We start from the raw sequence: 22,845 nt of genomic DNA, 5'->3' as shown, positions 1-22,845 counted from the left end.
GTCCGAGTGGTGTGGGCCAGCCAGGGAGAAACTTGCCAAGGTCCTGCAGGGCCTACAGGCGGAGCTCACTACCACCAGGCAAGATTATGGAGTTTTAGCAACACAAGTGCGTAGTCTGACTGCGCAAACAGCCCCCCTCCCTGGGGAATCCTCGCACCCTACTCCTGGTCAAGTCCAGTTGACCCCCGAGCCTGTCATGCCCTTAGCCCCACCTGAAAGGTATGCGGGTAACCCCCAGAAGTACCAGACCTTCATGACCCAATGCCAACTTCATTTTCTTACCAAACCAGCAGCGTTCGAAACCATCCAAGCTAGCACAGCTTTTGTAATTTCTTATCTTACGGGGATGCAGCGGCTTGGTGCATAGAGATGACGGGGTATTGTACGACTGAGACAAATTCCAGTTGGAATTCGGTAAAATCTTCAACCGCAGAGCTGCAGCCATGTGCAAGGCAGCAAAGAGTTAGTGACATATTTCACTCAGTTTAATAGGCTGGAAGCAGAAGCCGAGTGGTCACGTGAAAAGCAAATGTCTCTTTTCTACCACGGATTACGAGACAAATTAAAAGATCTCATAGCCCAAGTAGATCCACAGCCTCCGGATTGTCCCACAATAATAGACCTGCCATTAAGGTTGGACCATAGACAAGCTGAACGTCGTGGGGACAAAAGGCATGGGGATTCACAGCCCATAGCAAAGTTGGATCACTTCGGGACTTCCCGTCCCTCTACTTCTGTGGATGAAACAGGAGATGAGCCTATGCAGATAGGGTCTGCTCAAGGTCCACTAACCAAACAGGCTAAAGAAAGCAGATGTAAAGAAGGGTTGTGTTTATACTGTGGCACCACAGGACACTTTGTGAAAGAGTGACCTACTAAGCCTAAGCTGCAGGAAAACGCCTCGGCAGTAGTAGGGGTGGTACGGCCGAGCCAGGCGATGGAGATTACCCCAGCTGTGGGTTTCAGCAACTATGCCGCGCATGTCACGATGTCAGGGTGGTTAGATTTTCTGGGTCAAGAGATTGAAGTAACTCTACTCTTGGATTCTGGAGACACGGGCAATTTTATAGACATTGCATATGCTACCAAGCTGGGAGTACCCTTGTGTAGGAAATCCACTCCCGAGTCCGTTAGGACAGTTGATGGCACAATGTTATGCTTGGGGCCCATCACACAAAGCATGCAAGTTGTGACATTGCACTGCCAGCAAATTCACCTGGAAGACATCCAGTTTGACTTGAGAGCTGCACCGCAATTTGGGATCATTTTAGGTCTCCCCTGGTTTTATAAACACAACCCTTGTGTAGTGTGGTCAGAGAGCAATGTGAGCTTGGCATCAAAGATCTGCCTAGAGCACTGTACAAGGTCTAAGGAAGAGCCTTGTGTTGCCATAGTGGACCCTCTAGACAGGAGTGCGTTGCCGTCTGAATATGGGGAATACAAAGATGTGTTCAGCAAACAAGCCGCCATTTGACTGCCAGATAGATCTAGAGCCTGCAGCAGTATTACCCTGTAGTAGGGTGTATGCTCTTACTGAGGATGAAACTAAACACCTCAAGGAATATATAGACTGCAACCTGCGGAGCGGGTTTATAAAACACTCCAATTCTCCTGTCTCCTCTCCGCTTTTCTTCATACCAAAGAAGACCGGAGATTTAAGAATTTGTATCGATTACCGCAGGGTCAACCGTATTACGATCAAAAATCGGTACCCTCTACCCCTGATTCCGGTACTACTGGACCAGGTGCGTAAGGCAACTATCTACACGAAATTAGACTTCCGAGGGGCATATCATCTGGTACGAGTACGGGCTGGGGATGAGTGCAAAACTGCGTTTTGAACTAAATTAGGCCTGTACGAGTACCAGATGATGCCTTTTGGGTTGTGCAATGCTCCAGCTGCCTTTCAGCACTTCTTAAATGAAGTATTGCGTGAATACCTCGATATCTTCGTGGTCGTGTACATCAACGATATCCTGATTTACTCCCGTAATATGCACGAACTTGTGAAACACGTGAGCGGTGTGCTCAATGTCATGATGCCTACCCCCAGGCATCCGGACCAAGCCCATCAGCCCCGTGAGCAGGCATCTAGACATTTAGTAAAACCCCAGCAGCCCCAGCTAGGGGCTATCTGGGTTCAGTCCTGGCGCCTTAGGCGCCAGGCTCATAGTAGGAATCAGTCCTGGCGCCTAAGGCACCAGGCTCATAGTCATTACTTACCTCAGGCAGACCATGCTGCAAATGACTCCAATCCAACATGAAGCCTGAAAGGGACTATTTTTCTACAGGGACTATTTTTTTACTCGGGTGTGGTTATAGGGACTTCTTACCTGGGACTTCTTTTAAGGCTATTTAAACCACGCCCGACCAGCAACACACGCTTCGTGTTATTCTGCATCCAGCAGCGTAACACTCACCGTGCTTGCAGCCAGCCTGCATCCAGTCTTCTGCCACGCCTGCCTCGAATCCGGAGCTCCTAAAACAAAGAGGAAAGAAAGGGACAAGGTTAGAAAACCATCTTATTTCTATTCCACACCTGCTTCTGCATCCATCTTGTCTCCGGACCTGTAAAGAACATCATTTCTGCACGCGCCGCACCTCCAGCTGCAGTGCCGCGCCATACTCACCAGTCTTCACAGCATCCTTCGGGTCAGCGCTGCCTCCATCATTTCTTCGCTGAACTTTGGCACCTAGGAGACAAAAGAAAACCACAAGGTGAGCCGAGGGAACCAACAAATATAATTCTTACCACCATAGACTTACCTGATTTACCACCGGAGGCATCCTTTTGTGACTCTCCATATTTTCACATGCCGCATCTGTAAAGAGAGACAAAACAACACATTTTCCTCGCGCAACATTTACCGGACATCGCCGGGTAATACAGACTCTTACCTGAGCGCCACCAGCTGCCACAAGAGCATCATTTCACGAGCCAGCTGCAAGACAAGAAAGGAAGGGGGGAACAAGAGTGAACATCTGACATATTGAACTCTATGAACTTAATACTTACTGGTCCTCACCAGGAACCTCAGAGTCAATACTCTCCGGAACTCTCCCGAACCAGTGAAGTAACTGGAATCGACGCGCCCCTGCAAATCCACGCAGGATGGAGAGCTCATCTTTCAAGAATATAAGATGAGATTGCTGTGAGGGCATTTCAGAAGTGATTAGTTGGGGAGGACTGTGGGGGTGCCATCACTTGAATCCACAAGTGGCTAAATCCATCTCTCCACTTGCAGGAGAATATTTCTACGCGTTAAGCAGACAAGATTAGGAGGGCAGATCCAGTCAGTCATCGCTGCACTACGCATCACGTGGGTGGAGACCGCAGATGTGCGGGTCCGACTGGCGCTCCTGTGGGAGCCAGGTGAGCGTAGCAGAACACAAAGCCTATCTACAAATCCCCACCCGGGCGTTATGGAAACCTCAGAAACCGACCAACTAGCCCTATTGTTAGGGGAACTTAGGGCAGAAGTGCACTACGCGCGCCAAGAGACTAATGCCCTCAGGAGAGAACTGATTGTAACGCTCACCTGGTTCCCACGGAGGCGCGGCGTCGAAGGCGCAGAACTCTGAAGATGGACAGGAAGGGCCCCTCTATTCTGGCTTCCCTGGCTCGTTGGATACCCTCCTTAGGGTTTGGAAGGATGAGCTCTCCATCCTGCTTCTGATGCAGGGGCGCGTTGAAACCCAGTTACTTCACTGGATTGAGGATTGATGGGAGTTCAGGTAAGCTTGACTGTTCAGGTAAGGCGCTGTAAAAGTTCTGTTCAAAAGTTCAAGCTTAATAATAATGTTTGTTGTCTAATTGCAGCAAGCGCTAATGCTTATGTCTTTTTCCCCTTAGGGGCCGGGGTTCGGAGTGCCGGAGATATGGCGCCGACCCGAAGTGAAACAGTTCTGGATGAGCGCTCATGTAATGTCTTTGCATTCGCTCATTCAATGTCTTTGTCTTTTTTCCCCATAGGGGCCGGGGTCCGGAGATGCCAGGAAGCGGCAGGACCCAAAATGCAGTGGGAATAATCCAACAGGTAAGACTTAAAAGGAAACTGAGCTTTCCTTATTCCTTTTCTCCCTCTCACCTTTGTTCTTGTCTTTTTTCCTCTAGGCGCCGGGGCGTAGCTGAATCCGGAAGATCGCTGCTGAAGATGGAAGCGCCTTGCAAAGGTGAGTAAAATGCAGCGCTGCAGCGATCGAAACAAAATGCCTTTAAAATGATGTCTTCCTTTTCAGGGCCGTTGGAGAAATGACTCCGGGATGCAGATTTAGCAGGTAAGGGCTTTTCTTCTCCTATTCTCTTCCTTTCTCCCCTTGCAGGTGTTCCAGGGTGCTGGCAGGCGTGGCTGAAGTCAGGATGCAGGAGCTGACACGGTGAGCGTCCAGCTGCTAGGTGCAGAACAACGCGAAGCACGTGTGGCTGTTCGGGTGGGGTTTAAATAGCCTTGGAAGAAGTTCCTGGTATGTATCCTTCCACCACTCAGGTTTGTATCCTTCCCCGACCACACCCGGGTGGTAAAGTAGTCCCATTCAGGCCTCAAGAGGGCCTGGATGAAGCAGCAAGGTCTGCATCAGGTAAGTGTGCACCCAAGCACTTAAACACATATCCTCTTCTAAGAGCCTGGCGCCTAAGGCGCCAGGACTGGGGTCCGCTATGAGCCTGGCGCCTAAGGCGCCAGGACTGAGTCCAAAGGGCCCCGACTTGGGCCCGCTGCGACTTCCCTGGGGAAAATGATGTCTGCCTCTGGGGTTGCTGGGCCCGGCCTGGCTCCTTGGAGGTAGGCATCATGACACTGATTGTGTCTAAGGAGCGCACTGATGATCTTGCTAGACAATTACTGCAAAACCAAGCTTGGCAAACACCATTACCTGGACTCAGGGGGAATCCAACTCATGTTTCATCGAGCAATCCTATGCAAGTGGTTCTACCAGGAAGCATTCCTTTAGCTCCACCCGAACGTTTTGCTGGGGACCCAAAAAAGTTTGCCGTGTTTATGAACCAATGCCGCTTGCATTTTTTATGCAGACCTGGAGCTTTTCCGAACGACCAAACCAAAGTAGCCTTTGTACTATCATATCTTAGTGGCAGCGCAACGGATTGGTCAATTCCATTAGTTAACTAGGATGACCCTCTTCTTCGGGATTTTCAAGGTTTTCAATTGAGCATGGAAAGACTATTTGCCAGACATTCACAGGGACAGGTCCTGGATAACGAACTTTTATCATTACGACAAGGTAACAAGGATCTACTAACCTATATTGCCACTTTAAATAGGTTAGTGGTGGAAACCGGATGGCCAGAGGTAAAACGAATTACAGTATTTCATCGTGGACTTCGGGGTGAACTCAAAGACGTTTTGGCCCAAGTTGTGAACCCACCTCAGGATTGTGCAGAATACATAGACTTAGTGGTCCAGTTTGACCACCGACTTCAGAATAGAAAGGCTGACCGAGCTAAGTTCGAGAATCGGGTATTGGTTAAACCCAATGTTACCCTCAAAGGAACAGAAGTATCAGAACCGATGCAGATCGGGGGAGGTCAAGGGACCTTTAACTCAAAAGGAAAGAGAAAGAGAAAGAAGACGGCAGATGCAATTGTGTCTGTACTGTGGGGTCTCAGGACATTTTCTACAGGATTGCCCTATAAAAACATCTAAAAAAGTAGTCGGAGTTGCTGATAAAAATCAAACAGAACCCGATTCGGGAAACGACCACGCCCGACAAGCGTAGAGGTCTGCTTGCCGAGCTTGAAGAAGGATACTCAGACCTCGCACTTCACCATACCAATGGTCCTTATAGATCCAAGGCAGCCATCACGTATGCACGCAGTGAGGGAATACATTGATAGCGGGGCCATAGGAAACTATGTGGACCACGAGTTGGCTTCTAGGATGAATCTATCTCTCTGCAAAAAGACCACTTCGGATGTCATCACCACAGTCGATGGAACTGAAATTGCCGCTGGGCCTGTAGCTCATTCCACCGCAGAGATGACACTATTGGGTAAGGATGAGCATTGAGAGACTATTGTGTTTGATTTAATCAAAGCCCCGTAGTTCCAAATAATACTGGGGATACCTTGGTTGGAAACACATAATCCTTGTATTGATTGGCGAGAGAAGAGAATAACCTTCCCGGATTGTGCACATACTTGTTACCCAAAAAAAACCTTGAACCAAGGCCTGGCCACAGTCGCTACTCCAGTCGTGCAGTTACCTCAGGAATATCAAGAATTCCAGGAAGTTTTCCAAAAAGAACAGGCAAACACCCTACCACCTCACAGATCATACGATTGTCAAATCGATCTCATACCCGGTGCACAACCTCCATGTAGTAGGATCTACGCCCTTACGGAACCCGAAAACCTTCACCACGACAATACTTGGACCAATACCTTGCTAATGGCTTCATTCGTCCATCCAAGTCCCCTGCATCTTCAGCTTTGTTCTTCGTGCCTAAAAAGGAAGGTGACCTCAGAACGTGCATAGACTACCGCGCATTAAATCAGATCACGGTTAAGAACCGATACCCATTGCCTCCGATCCCCGAATTACTAGACCAAGTAAAGGACGCTTGCATCTACACTAAATTAGATCTCCGAGGGTCATATCATCTGGTACGTGTAAAGAAAGGTGACGAATGGAAGACTGCTTTTCGCACTAAGTACGGGTTATTCGAATACCAGGTGATGCCCTTCAGGGTGTGCAATGCACCAGCAGCCTTCCAGTATTTTATGAACGATGTCCTTCATGAACTCATTGATGTCTGTGTTGTTGTATACATAGACAATATTCTAGTGTACTCCTCTTCAGAATCAGACCATGTGAAGCACGTTCGTGCAGTCCTTGAGAAACTATGCCAGCACAAGTTATATGCAAAATTGGAAAAATGTGTTTTTCATGCTACGGAAGTTGAATTCCTTGGATTTATGTGGACTCCAAAAGGAGTCCGAATGGACTCTCGAAAAGTGGTTGCAATCCTCAAGTGGCCATCACCCAGTTCAGTTAAAGGGGTACAAAGCATGCTCGGATTTGCTAATTTCTACCGCAGATTAATTCCGGATTTCTCACATGTTGTACACCCTATCACAGCACTTTTGCGAAAAAACAAACGCTTCTTGTGGACCGAGGAAGCTGAAAAGGCCTTCCAAGAGCTGAAAGCGAAATTCACATCTGCACCTGTCTTAAAGCATCCACGCCCCGAACTTGCTTACATAGTTGAAACTGATGCATCCAGTTTAGCCATGGGAGCTGTCCTGTCCCAGAAGGATACTGAAACCAGTCAACTTCATCCAGTAGCATTTTGGTCCAGAAAGTTCTCGGCACCCGAGTTAAACTATGCGGTTACCGATAAAGAATTATTAGCCATCAAATCCGCCTTCAAGGCTTGGCGGAATTATCTTCTTGGTGCCAGGCATACCATTACGGTAATCACCGAAACTTGCAGTATTTAAAAACAGCCAACGCCCAATCGTCGCGTCAACTTCGATGGGCATTGTTCTTTGCCGAGTTCGATTTTGTGATCACTTATCGACCAGGTTGTAAAAATGGCAAGGCAGATGCCTTATCCCGAATAGGGATGGGAGAAGCATATGTGAACCCGGAACCGGTGCCTATAATTTCAGAACAAAATTCTTGGCATAACCACTCTACAGACACTAGAGGATATTCAAGTAAAGATCCAACAACTCTTCGATCCAACAGCCCTGCAGGACTGGGTGAAGAAAGGCCCGGACTACTCAGTCATCAATGACCTACCTTATTATCAAGGGCGACTATTTCTACCACACAAGGAACTACAAGAACTAGTCATCTCCAATTATCATGACACCCTGATGGAATGACACCCATTTATCGCAAAAACTGATGCTAAAATTAAGAGACAATTCTGGTGGCCAACCTGGCGAAAAGACGTGAAGTCATTTGTAATGTCTTGTTGCATTTGCGCCCAAAACAAAAGTCAGAAGAAAAAACCAGCTGGCCTCTTACAACTTTTGGATATTCCACCTACACCATGGCAAACCTTATCGTTAGACTTTATTACAGATCTACCTCCATGTAATGGATTTAACACTATTCTAGTTTTTGTGGATCTTTTTTCCAAGATGGCTCACTTTATTCCTCTAAAGGGATTACCTTCTGCTTCAATTCTGGCCAAGGAGTTCCTCGAAAACATTGTTCGAATACACGGATTTCCTTCCGTATTGGTCTCTGACCGAGGTTGTCAATTAATTTCACATTTTTGGAAGAAATGTTGTCAACTGGCGCAAATCGACGTGAGGTTATCAACCAGTCACCATCCCCAGACGGTCAGACGGAGAGGACCAACCAGACCCTTGAACAGTACCCACGTTGCATGCTACACCAGACCGAAAGTAATTGGAAAGCTATTTTATGGATTTCAGAATATGCATACAATAACTCTGTACATTCAGGAACCGGACAAAGCCCCTTTTATACCATATATGGACATCACCCTCGAACCTCAGAACTAAATTCGCCTCAGCATTTAGAAATGCCTGCAGTTAGTCATTTGCATTCTACTATTACACAAGCCTTTGAAGAGGCAACAGAACATTTGAAACAAGCAAAAGAGAAATATAAGAAAAATGCTGATCAACATAGAAGTGAAACTCCACAATACCAGATTGGGGATCAAGTTTGGCTGGCTACAAAACACATACCTCTGAAGGGAACTCAGACTTTTAACCCTAGATATTTGGGACCTTACACTATTAAGGCCATTATCAACCCGGTAGCCGTCAAATTGGAATTACTCTCTAATATGCGCATTCATCCTGTCTTTCATGTTTCACTTCCACCCGGCCCCATCTTGATAGATGGAGAACCCGAATTCGAGGTAAAAAATATCCTGGACGCCAAGACGGTTAAATCGTCAAACAAAGGGGAGTTAACAGGGCGATCCAGACGTGGACCCCTTGCTCACTGTTCTTAGAGAGGCAACAGTTTCACCTCACTGATGATGACCAACAAGGCTGAAACACGTGTATGGGGTTACCGATTGGTACCCTTGTTCAGAGGAGAATTGCCTAGCATTTCGGCGCTGGACTGCCCCTGGGCAGGACAAAGGCTTATATGCAGGGAAATTTCTTCTCTGTGAAAGGGACAGTGAGCTAAAGACTTGGTAGAGTCTCTCCCAGGGGTTATTCACCCAAGAACAAGTCATTGGGCTGTGTTCGTGCTGGTAGAGAGATTCCCAGACCCCCCTTTAGTTTTGAATAAATTAACTTTGGGTTTCACCCTAAGTTAACAGGGCGATCCAGACGTGGACCCCTTGCTCACTGTTCTTAGAGAGGCAACAGTTTCACCTCACTGATGATGCTCAACAAGGCTGAAACATGTGTATGGGGTTACTGATGGTACTCTTGTTCAGAGGAGAATTGCCTAGCATTTCGGCGCTGGACTGCCCCTGGGCAGGACAAAGGCTGATATGCAGGGAAATTTCTTCTCTGTGAAAGGGACAGTGAGCTAAAGACTTGGTAGAGTCTCTCCCAGGGGTTATTCACCCAAGAACAAGTCATTGGGCTGTGTTCGTGCTGGTAGAGAGCTTCCCAGACCCCCCTTTAGTTTTGAATAAATTAACTTTGGGTTTCACCCTAAGTTAACAGGGAGATCCAGACGTGGACCCCTTGCTCACTGTTCTTAGAGAGGCAACAGTTTCACCTCACTGATGATGCCCAACAAGGCTGAAACACGTGTATGGGGTTACTGATGGTACTCTTGTTCAGAGGAGAATTGCCTAGCATTTCGGCGCTGGACTGCCCCTGGGCAGGACAAAGGCTGCTATGCAGGGAAATTTCTTCTCTGTGAAAGGGACAGTGAGCTAAAGACTTGGTAGAGTCTCTCCCAGGGGTTATTCACCCAAGAACAAGTCATTGGGCTGTGTTTGTGCTCGTAGAGAGATTCCCAGACCCCCCTTTTGTTTTGAAAGAATCTGGGTAACGCTCTCGTACCCGGGACTAATGTCCGGCAGAGGGACTTCCAGGACCCCCTTGTTAATTGGCCCAATACATTGGAACTTGGGTCTGGGACCCACAACACGAACCTGGGGGAAAAACCGAGAGAGAGAGAGAAAGAGAAACCTTAAGGGAAGACCCATACACCTTTTGAGAGCGTGAACTGTATAAAAAGTCATGGCAGGGGAGTGGACCAGCCAGATTGCGAGTCTGGGACATGCATCTAATTGCCCTAGGTGAATGAGACAGCTCAAGGGAGGGCACATACCCTTTGAGAGAGAGAGAACTGTAAAAGAAAAGTCCGGCAGGAGATGAAACCGGGCAGATTGTGAGTCTGGATCTCTCACCCAATTGTGCTACATGAAAAAAATGGCTCAAGAGAAGACCCATACACTTTGAGAGAGTAAGAAAGTGAGCTACATGTGAAAGCCTTGGCAGACGAGTACACCAGGCAACGGGATTGCGAGTCTGAGACACACACCTACATCCCAAGTGAACCTTGTGAAAGCCTGGCAGGAGAGCACACCAGGCAATGTGAATGTTCTGTAAGAATTGGAAGAGGAAGGGTGACCTCTTAAGATTGTGGAAACTATATGGGAAGGAAACAATACCTCCTGGACAAGAAACTTGAATACATTGTGTCATCAAGGAGAGGGAGAAAAATCCCTACAGTCTAAAATCCTGGGGAAGGGAGCCATACCCCTGGATTGGAGAACAGTACAATACTTAGGTAAAATAACTGTTTGTGAACTATATAGAAGCAGAGAAACCTCAGAGAAAGGACCTCCCCTCCTGAGTATTATGGAACTTTGATCAATTGTTTCTATTTTTGGAACTTTGTGTTGGAACTGTGGAGAGAACAACAATTGACCAATTGAAAGACTATATCCCTTTTCACATTATTTTAGGTTTAGAATGTAAGAGTCAGGTAAGGATTTCCGACACAGAATAGAAAATCCTTGGCCATTCAAACACTGACTTCTTTTAGTTTTGTTGAGGCAGGGAAACCCGAGTGATAGGGCAAGATAGGTCTTTCTCCAACCCTCTTTTTGATGTAATAAAGGTTTATAACAATCAACACAATTCTCTTGTGTCCGAGTCTTACTCTTGATTCGTTACAGAGCCCAAACAAGCATGTATGTTGAACTATTGCAACTTATGATGCATGTGAATGTGAAGAGAACGTGATAAAATGTTCAATGCTTACGGAAATGCTTCTCTATGTAATTACTTTGCAAGTTCAAAAGACATGTTACTAGAACAGGAATGCAATCATATGTACAGCCTTTCGTGAAGCTCAACTGAGGCGTGCCGAATACAAAAATCATATGGCAGAGTTTCTATAGCAAACAAGAATTTGGGAACTGCAGAGGAAAGGGACTGGGAGAGAACATTCCTAGGCACATGAAGAGCTTTGAGAAATTTAGTAAAGAAGAGACACATAGGACCCAGAAGGTAAAGGTCTTTAAGTATATAAGAGTGTGAAACTAAATCCTGAAACACTAAATACAGGAAGTGGGGGGGGGAGGGTGATTCTTATTAAGGGTATTTGTGAAATAACAAGGGTATTTGTGGAACTAAACAGGCAAACCCTAAATACAGGAATGGACTGAGAACGCTCCTAAAAGCATAACTAATAGAACCATTGGGAATCAAGTTGATGGAACATTAGAGGCAGGAAGCATCACAGAAAGCGTCTGAAAACAGATCATTCTTTAAGAAATTAAGCTGAAGAATGCTCAAAGGCGTAGCTGGGTTAGAAATCTCCTAAAGTGTACGAGTCTCTTTCGGAAATCAATACGAGACACTCTTCCTAATGTGTATGCGAGTCATAGTTGTAACTGGACGCCTTACTAAGCCAGGAACTGTTACACCAAATAACAGAAGTGTAAAAAGAATACTTTCGCAGATGTGGCAGTGCAAGAAGGACAGAACCAAACATCATTATTAATACGCTCCTGTATAATCAGAGTCAAAAATAAAAGCTTGAAATTAAGCTCCCTGTGCAGATCATTTTTTGGGATTGCCACAGTTTAGATGTTGTATGCTGAAAATCTTTCAAAATAACGTCAGGTTGAAGCATTTTCATACTACTCTTATGCAATGTTAAGTGCGCAATTCTCCATAAATCACCAATCTTGCATGAACAAAACAATTTTGCCAGTATGCTGCTTCTGCATTCCTCAACTCTTACTTTTGCTGCGCTCTCAAGGGGCGACCAGTGTGCTTTTTGTTGGTTTAACTGCCCCTCCTACCATGGGATCGCCGACGTTCGTCTACACGGGGAGGTTAGCAATGTGCAGATCTGACCAATTTACTTAAATACCATGATTAATAGTGATTATAGTGTTATATAGCATTATAGTACTCTCCTTAATTTTAATGTATGTAATAAAAAGAAGAAAAGAGCAGGAGTGTCCCAAAAGGCATATGTAATATGATGCAAGAAACCCATGTGGATAAGACAGATGCTAATAGAAAACAGATGCTAATTCATTAAAGAGTGATATACTGAAATTGTGGTATCATCCTCTCAGGCGCTGGGAAAGAAAGGGGTGTCACCATTCGGCAATGGCCATAAATGTCACCCTCACAATTACGACGGCCGAAAATGCTGACTTTTCTTTAGACCCTGCTTACACAAAATATATATATGTGGGGGGGGGGTATATGATATAATATTATTATGGGGGGATGCGGGGGTCTCCCCCTGCATACATATGTGGTAAAAAGGGGTTTAAAAAATAAAAAAAGTCTGCATTTTCGGCCGCCCCAATTGTGAGGGTCGCAGTGATCACACAGATTCTCACCATTCTATTTGTCTAATCAACAAATGCAGTTATCTTAGATTGTAATGAAGGTTTGTGAATATGAAAGCTGAGATCAGAAGGTCCAACATCAACATTATCTGCTTATGTTGCCTGCGGACATATTCACCATCATTCAGGGAACAGATAACCAACAAAGCCCTAGAGGTTTACCCAGACCCTGTTGTGATGTGGGGTGGGGACTCTATTTTAGTAATTAGAAAACTTGCATACCGACTACCTAGATGCTTACATTTTGCTCCTAAAATGCAGGTTATCCTTGTATTTTTGTAAAGCTAAGATAGAAGACCCCTACCTACTGTAACCCAACTAATAAACTATTCACTGTCTTCTCTGCCTCCAGTCTCCCTTCTGGTTTCTAGATACCTCCCCCACCTGGTTGGTACCCCATTGATTAAGCTAAAATATAAAATAAGATCATGCAGCTACGGCGCTAAGGTTAAAAAGTACACAATGATGGAAACGGGTGTGACCAATCTCGACAATTCATCCCTTATCCCCAGGGGGGGGGAGTGTGACGAATCATACGAATTTGCCCCTTCTCCCCAAGGGAGAATCCCCCCCTGTGAGGATAGGCAGGTGAGCCCGATTTGCAACAACCGCCCTAGGGGTTGAGGCAAGTGGGACTTCATCGGGAGAGACTCCCCCTTTGGGTACAAGGCCTCTCATTCCTATGAGGTACTCCCTTGTACGCATTCCAAAATAACATCTTCAAACCTTGCTGGTGAACATATGTGTGAAACCAGTATGTGTTATTGCCAACAAGAAAAAAAATAATTCCCTTTGAATTCCCAGTACACTGGAATGAAGAAGAGGGCGTGCAGAGAAAATAATCTGCAGTAGACAGAAAAGGAACAAAAGCTTGCGCAGGGGAAGTCCCACGCTGACTTATGTCCAAAAAGGGGAGGAGCCTGGAGACACAAAGAAAGAGCCTGCGAGTTACCAACAGGCTTGAACGCCAAGAGGCAAGAAGCAGAGGCAAGACATGCAGGGTCCTGCAATCCTGGGAGGACGAGAGGTGATAGATTAAGATAGTGGTAGGGTCAGACAGGCTTAGAGTTGGACGGTGGACAGTTTAATTTCTAGACATTCAATGATGACTGGCTAGCACCTTAGCTAGTTTCTTTAGGTAGGGATGCCTTGTGATATAGGGAAAACTAGGCATTATTACTTTTCTTTAATAAACTGAACAGTGAAATGTCTAATCAGAGCCTGTGTCCATCTTCTGACCTACCACAGTAGCCACTCCCTTTGAGGCTAGGGAGGTGAGTCTGCTATGTTGGGAGTGACTCCCTTCTTGGGGTCAAGGACTCCCATTCCACTATGGAACTCCCTATCCAATCGACCCTTTCTGCCTATGTGGATGTTGGAAAGACCGACTTCTCCTGCAATGACTATGTTTAACAAATATCCTTTTTTGTCTCTAATGGCTTTAGGTAATGCTGAACATCGCCTGAATGCCATGGTCAAGGAAGATGGACACAATTCCCTTTGTTCCAATTATGTTTATCAGGTGAAAACAGACTGTGAATGGAGTAGAGACTCCTACGGAGGGTGAACAGCAAGTGCTACGCAGAGGCGTGCTCTGTAGCATTGACGTCATGCAGAAGCAGGGCAACGTTGAGCCACAGAGACAGCGGTTGCGTGAAGGAAGTGCTAGCTGAAGACTGGATAGCGGGTACCTTGATAGAGCAAGACCCTCTGTTCAAGGGGAGAGAGGCGACGGGAAGACAACTGTCTTCTCCATGGGTGGGTCCACTGAAGGGAAGTGGTGGGTCAGGTGCCCAGCAACTGATGCAGAGACCTGCAAGTGCCTATCCCACAGAGAGAGGTACCAACGGGGAAACAGACACTACCGACTTGTGGAGGCGAGCAACGCCAATGACTGCTGGTTTCCAGCAGTACTGAAACTGATGCAGGTAAGAGAAATAGAGTTAAAGAGATAAGAATACCGTAAATCAAGGCTGGAGCAGCCGCCAAAAGTACAAGAACTTAAGAAACACAAACAGACAAACCCTGTAAACTAAGGGTGGAATAGCTGTCAAAGACACGTGAACTTAAGAAAAACTAACGGCACACAGCCCCACTAAAATAGAGTGAAAGAGATACAAACACTGTATATGAAGGACAGACGTACGTCCGACTCTGAAACAGAGTGCAGGGACGGTGAATGCTCTTAAACATGGATCGCAAAGTGCATGAGGCCACGGGAAGCTGTATTACCCGAGTGGGCAAATCCCCCAAGATACATCTGGTGCTTGAGAAATAAAATATTTACCACAAGACTTGAGAGTCTGAGCGCCAAGATGGTGGGAAAGAAAGACGTGTATTTTGAAGTAATCCTGGAGGGACTGGAACGTTTTAATAAGAGACAGTTTTCTTCATCAAGGGCAGAGTGAAACCCATACAGAAGATAATTCTAATTTTACCCAAACGACTCGCTACAAAGAATGGGAAGACCATACCATTGTGTTCTAAAGGAACCTTGAGACTAGGAGCAAGTCAATTACAAGTTGGGCCAGGCAGAAGCCCATACCGAGGCTATTGAGCAAGCCTCCCTTTTTCTTTTAGTTAGGTGTTTTTTAAAGTGGTAGGGACAGTTAGTTGGTTAGGATTCGGACAGAAGATTTTTTATTTTTAGACTGGATGTGCACCCTTAGCTTTAGTTTTGTTAGGTAGGGAACTTCCCTCATAGAAATAGGGCAACTTAGGAGTTTTCTTTTATTTTAAATAAAACCACTTTGAACGTGTCATTAAGTCATCCGACTCCTCCTCCTGGTTCACCGCACTGTACATGTCAAATAATGCAGATGTGGTCCTTAGACAAAACCCATTCAATAACAAGTTCAGTTAACAACAAAGGTCCATTTGAAACAAGCAAATAATCAAATAAACCAATGGAAGAACACGTGCGCTTGGTAAAGAGATAGCCAGACTACAGCAGTGCATTTTTACATCCAAGCCAGTCCCTTAAGTAACAGCCAGAATGCCAAAAACTACAATATAAATATCATGGACATCTTTAAGGGCTAAGCAGTCAGGCAAAAAAAGATTGTTCATAATGCGCAAAGATGCTGAGACATTCCATCTATGGAAATGCCCTTGAATCTGGTACTTAATCCCACCTGATGTGAAACTAGATCCAGATCAAGATCTTAAAATATTATTTACCACACATATCCCATAAGTACGAACTCTCCAATGTTTTGATACTAGAAACAACTTTGTAGCTGCATATTGGGTATAATCTAAGAAAACACATCATAAAAATAATAATCATTATCTTATAGTGCGTCATGCAAATTCTTCCATCTTCTACATGCTGTAATAACAAGTGTTTCTATTATCCCATTTTATTTAAAGGTCCTCAATTTATCTACCTCACGATAATGAAAGGGTAGATCGACACTGCAAAGGGAAACACAAGTGAACACAAAGAAGCATACATCACACATCAGTAAAAGACACGTAATTGTTCCAATAGAGATTAAGAATCAGGAGGACTTTCTACAAGGAGGGCATTCACCAGAGGTGCCCCACTAACATCTACCTGCCTTTTCCATAAACTATGTAGTCCAGACAGAAAAAGGAACCTGAAACCTCCCAGAAAAACTGCCATGCAATAATGAAGAAAAAAATCAAGTTTGTTCCTAACAGGGCTCAGAGAAACTCAGAGTAGCGCAGAGAATGCAGTTGTACAGCTCCAATGACGGAAGAGAAAAATGGGTGAGAGCAAAAGCCAGTGTGCAGAAAGATAAATCTCGATAAAAGCTGCAGAGCAAGTATAAACGTGAGGAGGCCATGATCAATCCACCGAAGAATGTTACAGCTAACCTCTATATAATGACTCTGGGTGTTAAGGTTCCATCCAATCCCATAGCACATTAGTCCTTTGTTTATGTTTCTACCCAGGATCCAACCTGGGAGCCATCTTGAAATGGAATGCAGTGCAACGTATTTCTCCGGGAACTAATCAAACCTATACACCTTAGGACTCCCGATTGTTTTACCACTCTGCTTCCACACAGGGGAAAACGTTCCTCCCCCTTTGTGGTCATTTTCCCATACTGATCTTCCCTCACTTATACTACACCCATGTAATTTATTATGACTGATGACATAGCATGTAGAGATGGTACAGATTCAAGTGTGCACTATGCAACTACTACAGCGCACCTATATATCTGGACAGCACATGCTCGTGTACATTGCACTGCCTTTCGACATTGGTCTGGACATGCTGACAATTACCGTTTCCAAAGTGGAAGAACAAAACATTGTCTGTTGATTGAACACTTGTCACCTTACACTTAACCACGCAATTCCAGATCAACACTGCACTATATGCAAGGCCTCGGTGAGGCAAGAGCAGAATAAAATGGAGTGGATATTAGTAATCCCTTAATAACAACTAGAGGACATTCTGCACTGTAAATCTCTTGCAAGTCTTACCTGGAGCATATTTGGCACAATGACTTCAGAGATACAGTGGGCATATAGGTTAAGGCTGCATTGTAGCATAGCAACAGGAACGACAATACCTCAAACCTATAAAAGAACAGAGAAAATGTATATATTATGTACCAATTATTCTCAAGACACCTTAGTTAATGCAAGATTACTTTTTGAGCCTGGCATGATTATCTACGCATATGGCATAAATGGGTCAATGCAACTTTAATTCTGCAGGTTTCAAAATGTAGTGACATTAGCCCAGGAGAATGAACATATGAAGGGTCCCGTTACAGAGGCAATCCCTGGTAAAGCAAATAATGTAGAGACTCACAAAACACAGTCTACTGCCAATACCTCCAGGAACAGGGTGTGCACACGTACATCCAGTGATTCTCAGCTCACCAAACACACCAAGCCTCCCTCATCCCTTTTCCCAGCGCCATCATCCCCAAGACCGACATCACTAACTCACGTAAAACCAGCAAAGGGCCTGATGCTATAATAACAGGACCTCTGCATGCCAGTTCTGCCACAAAGAAATACAACTAACATTAATGGTATACTGGAAGAGTTTGATTTGAACTGCTAAGGATAGCAGAGACTTGGTTCTCAGATAATTTAGCAATGTACCTTGATACTCTTTGCCCCCCCTCACTCCCTCAACGTCGTCACTAATAACAGAACACAAGAGAAAAGGGGTAGTTTCACTGATGCTTTCATATGAATACAAAGTCTGGAAACAGTTACTTACCTGTAACTACAGTTCCCCAGCATTGGTACCTCTCAGATTCACATGCTTTGACTATTCTCAGTCGTCAAAACTGGGCATGCTCAGTACATTAATAAAGCAGTCTCAATTGTATGGCAAAAAACTGCACTCACTTTACTGATCTATCACAGTAATCATTGGGCCATTTGCCCATCAACCAATAGGATTTCCTCGCTTTAGCTTCACACCTTAAGGCCATGTTCAGATTCTGGTAACGCACGGAGAGTGTCCCAAACAGAGCATCAGGTGGGGTTGGCGGAAGGTGGCAAGTCACTATGAAATATACCATATGGAGAACTGTAGGTACAGATCATTAACTTTTCCCTTCATCATTGGATCTTTCACAGATTCACATTATTTGAATAGATTACAAAGCAGGTCAAACAATCAAGGCGGTACCTTACAAGGCAAAAGATGAAATGGACTTAGTTCAATGAAGCTGGCTCTCTGGCACCCTTGTGACAACTTCTACTCCTTTCTGGTCTTAATGCCCGTACAGAGGTATTTGGAGAACTAATGCTTCAGCTTCCAAGTCACTGTGCTCTACTTGCCTTTCGGGGCACCCAGGCAAGGAACCCCATTGTAGCTACCAGTGCCCTGAAAAAAAAAACTTTGACTTGTCTGGGAAGAGTCCTTGCAGCTCTTTATTGCAAATCCCGATGCATGCTGAAATCCAACTGGCTATGCCAGCTTTAGAAAGAGGGGCAAGGAGAACCAACAAGAATGACTAATTCTATGGTCTGATCAGCAAGGTTTTGAATCCCTTGTAATGCCCATGGACTTTAACAGCTTCGTGGTCGAGGAGGTAGACCAGTCAGAGAAGGTTGGTAGAACAACCGACCGGATGAAAGACAAGACAATGGAACCCTATGTGTTGCCATGTAGCAACACCTTGTTTTCATGCAATCTGCTGAAAAGTCTCATTGGTTGCAAAGACCTGGGTACCCCTATTTTCCTTGATAAAGCTATGGCTAAAGGAACTTGTTTTCCAGGAGAGATAAAGATACGCCTATAGATAATCTTGAATGGATGGCACATCCGCTCGAAAAAAGGCCACTTTGTTCTCCTGTCGATGCAATTGACTGGAGGGGATTTTCAGAAAGTTCTTTAAGCATCCCTTAATTATTCTTTTTCGGTAGCGAGAGCATGGCTCTGCGCATGTAGCTTAGTTGAAATTGCTGACAAAACACCACAATGTAAGCGTGTGTCAGATTGCCTTAACTATGCCTAACAGACAGGCAATATCAGATGGGGAAGACAACTTGAGAGACTGAGATCTTGCTGGATAAACCAGAACTAAGACTTCCTCCTATTTTATACAAATTGTAGCTTTACACGAAAGAAGTGCATCTCTGCAATTCTGAGGCACGTCCAGACGCCAGAATTTCCCAAAACCTAGGAGCTTGGTGCTCAGACTTAGAAGGGGATGCACCTTTATACCATATGTGCCCCCTTTGCATCTGGATAAGAGAATGTGATATGGCCGAAGAATAATTTGTCCTTGGTAAATATGTCCAATATGCAAGCCAGGGCTGCTAGTCCCAAAAGGGGATGTAGACCTCAACCAGTTTGATTGTTGATGGAGCATGTGCACTGGAGAGTCAAGGGAAAAAGGAGGAAGCATGCGTGACACTTCCATTCCAGGATAAGACAAAGAACTGCACCAGAGTTATTGTGGTCTTCATCGGGCAAACTGAATAAGTGTTCCATAGGGGCCAACAGGTCCTCCAAGTGCCCTTTCCACAAGATTTTGTACATCAGGAGACAGTGAATATGACATTGCACTACTCTAATCTTAAACACAATACCTAGTGGAGTGGTTGAACCTAACTATTTCCATCATGTTCCCACGCTGATACGTTTATGCAGACTGGAAAGCATATACACCAGCTATCAGTACCAGAGCATTTAAACAAATGTACTTTTCCTTGATATGATAAATCATTTAAAACGCCCCTTCCTGTACACAAATGTTTAGTTCCTTGTAGAACTAAAGGACGTAACAGGGGCTACTTTTTTGGGGAGACTTCCATAAATTGGGCAACCACTAGGATTATCCTACACAGTATCGGCATGACTTTAGAACTGGTTTTCTACCAAATTCAAGATACAAACACCCGCAAATGGGATGACTTTCGCAATTTGGTAAGATTTCTAGCAGCGGCTTGTATTCTTTCATTCAAAGTGCAGGTAAGAAAATTAGGAAGGCTATATCGTTAATAAGAACCTGGATCCATCCCTTGTGAAAAACCATAGCCACTTAGCTTGTGTTGAAGTCAGCTCCCTGGAAACGGTCTTGGCAGAGTACGAGATGACTGAAATCGAGCATCAATCGATCGTCAGAAGATGTGTTGCATAATGGAGTAAAAAGTGTAAGGGGACTCATCATTTTCATGTATGACACTTTTGAAGGTATGACACAATCTTCTACAGCAAGACCCTTAGAATGGTTAGATTTCTTGGGAAGGTGTTGGAGAAGAGAAAAATTCCCACCTATTGGTCTCTTGCCATTGCTCCTACTTGAACGCCCCTGGAAAACAAGCTTTTATTTTTTGCCGATGCGTGGATTCTAAAGAATTGTCCCTTTCCATTCATTACCTTTTGACATAAGGTACGGCTATACTCAAGCAAACAATGCATCCTGTTGCTGCTGGCACCCAGTGCTGCTGGTGTTGGACCCAGGGCTAATAACACAAGCCTGTGCGGGTAACTGACAGGGCAGTATTATTGCATTTCGTTAGGGAAATTCTGGGAAAAATGCCTTGATCAAGATCTGTGTTACTGGTAATATTAAGAGGGCCTGTGGGTATTCAAGTGCCATGGGAGATGCAAAGGGAATTTTACTTCACTCCTTACTCTGACATAAGAGCCGCTGAAAAGTACATACAAGTCCAGACTCTGATACCAGAAGTAGAAGGAGGGATAATGGAGCCGGAGGCAGCTTGCACAGCTCAATTCTCTCGTCCTCATGCAGGTAGCCAAGCAGTGGGCCAAACATGGATCCTATGTTTATTAGATAGGGTCATGATGGCTGGTGAGCTTGCTATCCGTATCATGGAGTCCATTGCAGCCAGTATCTGCTTGCTGAAAGCATTTGCCTTAGACCTGAGGTTACAAAACATGGCATGGAAGACTCAGAAGGTGCCAAACCACACTGTAGTCTGTTGAATGCAAGCCCTTTAAGCATTTACTGGTGGGCTCAACCTCGGTCTCAACTCATGCCGCAGTTAAATAGGTTTGAAGCCCCCTTTATCCTGGTATACAAACATGCAGCGAATACTGAGATGGTTATGCCAGCTATATGTACATCCTTTCGCTAAGCACACTCAACCTATTCATCATGTTGAGATGAATATGTAGAGGAGGTATCTTAATGAATACCTCTAGCCTTTGATGCAAGGCTCTAGGTTTTCTGGAGATAAGGCCTCAGATTAGACCTTCCACTGACAAAGCCTTTTGTTTACAAGCTCCGTTGCACACAAGGCTTCTCTTACATGAGGCTCTTGTAGACTAGGCATCTTACATATGAATTTGTCATTGATCAAGCCCGTCGCAGATGAAGACTTTCATAGCTAAGGCTATAGTGAATGAGACCTCTTTTAGACAAGGTCCTTTGACAATGAGGCCTCTTGCAGCAGAGGCCTTTCATTGGTCAGGCCACTTTCTGAATAAGCAGTCACGAACAAGCCCCCTTGTAGACAATTCTCTTTCATAGATGAGTCTTAGCCATAGATAGGCTCCTCAGACTGGGTCTCTTGTACAATGGGGCTTTTGTTGATGAAGCGGTCATGGAAGAAACACTTTGCATTCATGTTTTCTAAATACAAGTGTCTGCCACAGACAAATATGCCCTAATGAAGTATCCTAAATGAGCCTCTATTACAGAAGAGTCTCTGTTACAGAACTGTGAGGGGTCAGAAATGTGAGGAGGACAACATTGTGAAGGTTTCTTTTAAAAGATGCCATTTTATTAAAAGGGCAATCTCTCCCTCACACTTGTACATACAGTAACTCAACAAGGTAGTGAATGGCAGTTCAAAGGCAACACAAATATAATAGTTAAGTTCACAATATGACAACAGTCTCCTTATAATCTGGATGAATTCCCCTTCCCCAGATGATTCCTGCTCCATGGTTCCAAAAAGAATTAAGGAAATGCTGGTTTGTAACAAAAGTTCTAACTTTTATTTTATTTATTGTGCATTTTAGCCGTTATTAATTGACTTTTTACACATTTCATTAATTATAAACATTTATAAGCATTTCAGTATAAAATAGCAAAAGAAATCAGCGCAAGTGTATGGTTAAAAATCTGGGAATTTAAGGAAAGAGCAAAATAAATGAAATACAATTGCTGGTATTTATAAACAGTCTCCTAAAGCTATTAATTAAATTAGACTTTATGACTGAATTACATGAATAGGTAATTATATTCAGTTCTTATAACAGTAGGTGAGTAGTCCAAAATTAGGCATGGTCTTTCCTTACGAACCCCAGTTATACCATGATCTATACTACTTCAACTGTCAATGCCGTTCCCAGAATGAATCTGTGTGAAGCCAATCGATTGAAACAACATTCTCGTTAAATCTTTTGTTGCGTAATTCTGTAGTGCCTAAACTGTGAGAATAAGTAGATTGCACTCTCTTTTCTCCACATAGATTACATGCTTATTACAAATGGCATTATCTCTTACTTCCTGTACTTCTGCTGCGTTTGCAAGATTTAATCGAAACCTAAGGAACTCAGTGATTAGTCTCGTATCTGGGAACCAATTCAAGTAGTTCAGAAAGTAGTGTTTTGGCTTACCAAAT

The 22,845-nt window shown here is 44.5% G+C and overlaps 1 protein-coding gene across 5 annotated transcripts in view; it reads right to left on the bottom strand.

Moving 5' to 3' along the window:
- HYCC1 (hyccin PI4KA lipid kinase complex subunit 1) overlaps positions 1-22,845 on the bottom strand; it is a 711,655-nt gene that overhangs the window by 210,162 nt on the left and 478,648 nt on the right. For all 5 annotated transcript variants that reach the window (XM_069648331.1, XM_069648332.1, XM_069648333.1 and 2 more), the window contains one exon: positions 17,260-17,355. In XM_069648331.1, the coding sequence (XP_069504432.1) occupies positions 17,260-17,355 (96 nt within the window). The remainder of the gene's footprint in view (positions 1-17,259; positions 17,356-22,845) is intronic.

The sequence above is a fragment of the Ambystoma mexicanum genome, chromosome 2q (assembly GCF_040938575.1).
Source record: "Ambystoma mexicanum isolate Mex_15411 chromosome 2q, UKY_AmexF1_1, whole genome shotgun sequence".
In the NCBI taxonomy this organism is placed as follows: Eukaryota; Metazoa; Chordata; class Amphibia; order Caudata; family Ambystomatidae; genus Ambystoma; species Ambystoma mexicanum.
This window is presented reverse-complemented; position numbering and strand designations above follow the sequence as displayed.